Genomic DNA, 4635 nt, shown 5'->3' on the forward strand with positions numbered 1-4635 from the left:
GGTTTTTTGGGATCATTTATGTGTCCATTACATGTTCGGTTTGTTCCGGTTTTCCATTTTCCAGATTTAGCACAGTCTTTTAAATTATGGGTTTGTTGTTGAGGTGCCTTCCTCTTGGTTCTTTCTTGTTATGTTGTAATCTGTTTTTGTTATGAATGAAGTGAAGTATTTACAATTTTTTTGTTCTTACTTAGTAAATCTTTAGTAAATTGCAATTGGTCAAAAATTGCTGCCCTCAAAGCTGCCCATCCGGATGAAAAGAGTATCAAAAAATAGTCCATAGCATTATTACTCACCAAACAATGGCCGCATGTGCTTCTCACTCATTAGGCAATCTCTCAGTTTCTCTTTCTTAAAAAAAATTAGGTACGGAATTAAACTTTTATATTAAACTATTCCCAAATTTTCTAGTAAAGTAATAAAACTCTATTTATAAAAACTTTTATATTTAGCTTGTTATTTTAAATTAATTATTAATAAATATGCGTGTATGTATCCACTGTTTACACATTTTAATTGTCAAGATTATGGAGACATATAATTTCACTAATCCTCTCCGATCAAATTCTAGCTAATTAGTTCGCGAGATAAATTTAATCAATTTTGCTATAATATATGATCAAATTAAATAAATTTAATCAATTTCTTTAAAGCTTACTCATTATGAATCAAAATTTTGCCTCTCCCACCTACATATTGTACCACAAGACCAATGATTTGTCACCTTTTAAATCTTAGAAATTTATTTGTTAAAAGAGTCAAACTCCGTTGCTGCATGGAGACTGGAGAGAGAAAGATAGAGAATGATACATTAAGAAGCATCCATGTTGGGAATTAAAATTGAGAAAACAATATACAATTAATAAAACAAAAAGAATAATAGTGTGATCCTTAGAAGATCAATGTGAGTGAGAAATTTAGTTCATCATCATCAATTGGAACTCGCCGAAATCGACCTTGCCGTCGAAGTTCAAATCCACAACTCTCACCATCTTCTCAATCTCACCCATCTCCCATCCGCCGTCCAATCCCAAGCAATCCAGCACCCTCTTCAACTCCACCGCTTCTATATACCCATCACCATCCTCGTCAAATATCTTGAACGCTTCATGCAGCAGCTCCTTCCTCTTCCCCACCTCCTCCATTCCCCCAAGCACCTCCTCCACTGCCACCTCATCACCATCACCATCACCTTCATCGTCCACCTCAAAACCAAGCTTCTCCGCCACTCCCCGCACCTTCTCCTTCTTGATCCTCCCGTCGTTTTCCATGCCGAACACAGTGATTAGAGCCCGAACCATTGAGTCGTCCACTTTGCGACCACTTTGTCGATCATGGTCGTGATGGGCGGCGGCGGCGCTCGGCGGTCTTGAGCTTCCAAATGCATGGAGCACGTCTCCGATCAACCGCGAGCATGTTCCGGTTATGGCCATTACCATATATATATATATATAGAGAGAGAGAGAGAGAGAGAGAGATGAATTAATGCAATCCAAAGGGCAAAAGAAAGATTGATTGATTTCCTTCTCTTGTGCATGTTCGACGCTTTTATAGTTGGAGCCATGACATAACACCCTCGTTGTTTGTGTAAATCACTGAAATGCCATGGTAAGCTACGTGTACGTACGTGGAGCCGTGGAGGATAATATATATATATATATATATATATATATATATATTATTACGAATTGACCTATGAGATTCTGCAGCTGGCAATTGGAATTGTCATATTTAACGGTGCTGGGGTCGAGTATCAAAGGACTGATAACTTAAGTTATAATGGAAGAGAGACATATTTCTGCTTGAATTAAACTTTTTATGTGTATTTCAGTTGAAATTAATATATGATCATCTAATACTATTTCATTAATTCTGTTTTTGTAATTTTCTTTTCCTTTCTCGTGAAAACTTTAGAATTAATTTTAATTTTGGACTGTTGAAAAATCTGTATGAGAATTAGGAAAAAACTATTAGAGATCTCTTTTAATTTTTTTATTAATAGAAAATGATGGAGAGGCAAACTCACAGTAAAAGTACCGGTTAAGATCTGGCTTTTCATAATAATATAATTAAGATAGTTAATTTACTAGTGCTTTGCCAGGTTGTCGTATCAATTAATACAGCAGCTTCCTGGAAGAATGGAGGACACTGCTCAAAATTATTTATTTTATATATATTGTAAATCAAATCAAGTAGTAGTGGTGAAATATTAAAGTACTAAAAATCACATGATCAGAGTGCAAAACCGCGTTTTGCAGTTGTACCTCTAATATTATTTCTTATTCAATTATTTCCTACTTAATTATTCCACTTCTCCTGCATGCACTGCCTCTCACATCACGTGGATCGACCACGTACTATAAAAGCTTTTTTTTTTTGTTTTTTTTCCACAAAATGTTTGTGTTAAATATATTGAATAATAAAAAAAAAAAAAAAAAAAAAAGATAGAGAAAGCTCGTATGGATTATATCTTGTATATTGAAGTATTATAAAGTATGTTAATTACTATTAATAGTCTCCCTAGGTATATAGTGAACCTAGGGCGAGGCTTAGGTGTAGTAGTCCAAAGCGTAATCATTTTGAGCATTAAACAACCACACTTTGCTAAATAAAAATAAAAATAAAAATATTAAAAAATTAAAAGTTATAATATAAAATTCATTAAATATTAAAATATTCAATAATTAAAAAATAAAAATATTAAAAAACTAAAACTATTAAAAAAATAAAAGAAAAATTTAGCGAGCCACCCCTTTATCAATATGGGGGTGGCCGGACCACCCTATTTTGGTTAAGGGGGTGGCTGTAACCACCCCATGGACGGTCTGGGGTGGACGAATCACCCCATGGCCAAAAGGGTGGTCCGGCCACTCCAAAAAAGCCAAAAGAAAAAAGAAAAAGAAAAAAAAAAAAAAAACAGTTTGGGTTTTGGGGGTGGCCGGACCACCCCAAAAATCCAAAATGGAGGTGGTTGGGGTGGCTGGAGCCACCCCATGGACGGTCTAGCCTATCCTCAAAAAACCAAACCAAACTCTTCAATCCAATAGTTTTTCCAGCAAAAACCAAGCGAAGCTCGCCAAACCCAGTCTGTCTTTGTCTAGCAAAAACCAAACCAAGCTCCCAAAACCTTCAAATTCTACTGTTAAGAACCCTCTATTTTCTATTATTAAATAATTATTCATTTCCTTACTAGGTTAGGATTTCTCCTCCTACTAGGATTAGGGTTATTAATCCCATTCCTATTGAGCATATGATTATTTTCTACTCTATAAAAAGAAATGTAAGTGCCTTTAGGCCAAGCATCCAATAACAATTTCAATCAATTGCTACAAGCAAATTGTGGAGGCTAGACCCCCTCGAAGAGGTCATATCTTTCTTTGTTTTTCTTTGATTTTTCTCTGATTTTAATTGATAAGAACTACGGTTCTTACCATTTGGTATCAGAACCACGCTTTCTTAGGCAATTTTGTTGTGTCGTGTGGGTGCCGATTGTGCGGCAGTGGGCTGTTGCTCAATCGTACTGAGCATGTGAGGATTGCCGTCAACGTGGGTGGTAGACGTTCATCTCTATCCGGTGGTACAATGGTTGTTGATTCCTGGGTGTTCCGGTGAGCGGCTGTGGGAGTTGCAAAATTTTCTGCAACTTTTGTTCTGAAATTTTGCTTCATACATGTTTATTTAGGGAAGAAGGTGGCTGTTTGGTTGCAGCAATTGTTGGAAATCCCTATTCCAGTGGACAGGTAACCTTATTTCAGTGTGAGGATTATCTTATTCTGGTTTAGTGTTGGAAGTCTTGACTGTTTGGTAATAGAGTTAAGTTAGCACTTTCCAGCTTATTGTATAAAAAAAAAAAAAAAAAAAAAAAAAAAAAAAGAAAAAAAAAGAGAGTAGTTTATTCCCTTTACACGTAATCAAAAAAGTGAGCTTGGTATTACTGACTTAAATCAATACGTCATGGCTAGCACTAGCAATGTTTCATTTGACGAGGTTTCTTTTAAAGCAAGAATTATTCTAAAGATTGTGGAACAATTGAGGGGAATAATGGAAGAAGTCATATGTTGTGCAAATTTATTTAACTCGCAAGTGCACGAATCGTTTGCAATATAATGGATTGCAAGTGCGAGGTCGAACCCACAGAGAATTGTATTTTTGAAAGAGCAATTTAAATCTAAACTAATTAAATCATAACCTAGTTCTAAAAGGGTTTTGAATTTTGGTTTTAAAAATTAAAAGACAAACATAAACTAAATAAATTAAATTAAGAGATAAAATACTAAGATTTGGAAATTCACACTCATCGAATCATAACAATATACTTCCATGTTTATCAATATTAATTTGAAGTTCTTACAATTAAAATCTTAGATATGTTTTACTATGCTTCAGCAATTAATCAAAATCATCCCATGTATCCATTCATTGCACAATTCACAGAATGAATCTAATATCAATTAAATCATCAGATATATCCGTAAATCACAAAAGATATCCAATCTTAATTGAAACACCAAATGTATCCGTAAAACAAATCACAAGGGATATCCAATTATTTAGGCAAATAAAATCAAGCAATCAATTATGTAAAATTATCTTAAATTATCAAGTATATTCTTGAATCACAAAAGATATCAAAGA

General features: G+C 34.4%; 1 protein-coding gene across 1 annotated transcript; it reads right to left on the minus strand.

The window, feature by feature from the left end:
- Window positions 1-917: 917 nt before the first annotated feature.
- On the minus strand, window positions 918-1433 carry LOC132190861 (probable calcium-binding protein CML43). The gene has a single exon (XM_059605893.1). The coding sequence runs from the start codon at window positions 1431-1433 to the stop codon at window positions 918-920; it is 516 nt and encodes a 171-aa protein (XP_059461876.1).
- Between the last annotated feature and the right edge of the window lie 3202 nt (window positions 1434-4635).

The sequence above is a fragment of the Corylus avellana genome, chromosome ca8 (genome assembly GCF_901000735.1).
Source record: "Corylus avellana chromosome ca8, CavTom2PMs-1.0".
NCBI lineage: Eukaryota > Viridiplantae > Streptophyta > Magnoliopsida > Fagales > Betulaceae > Corylus > Corylus avellana.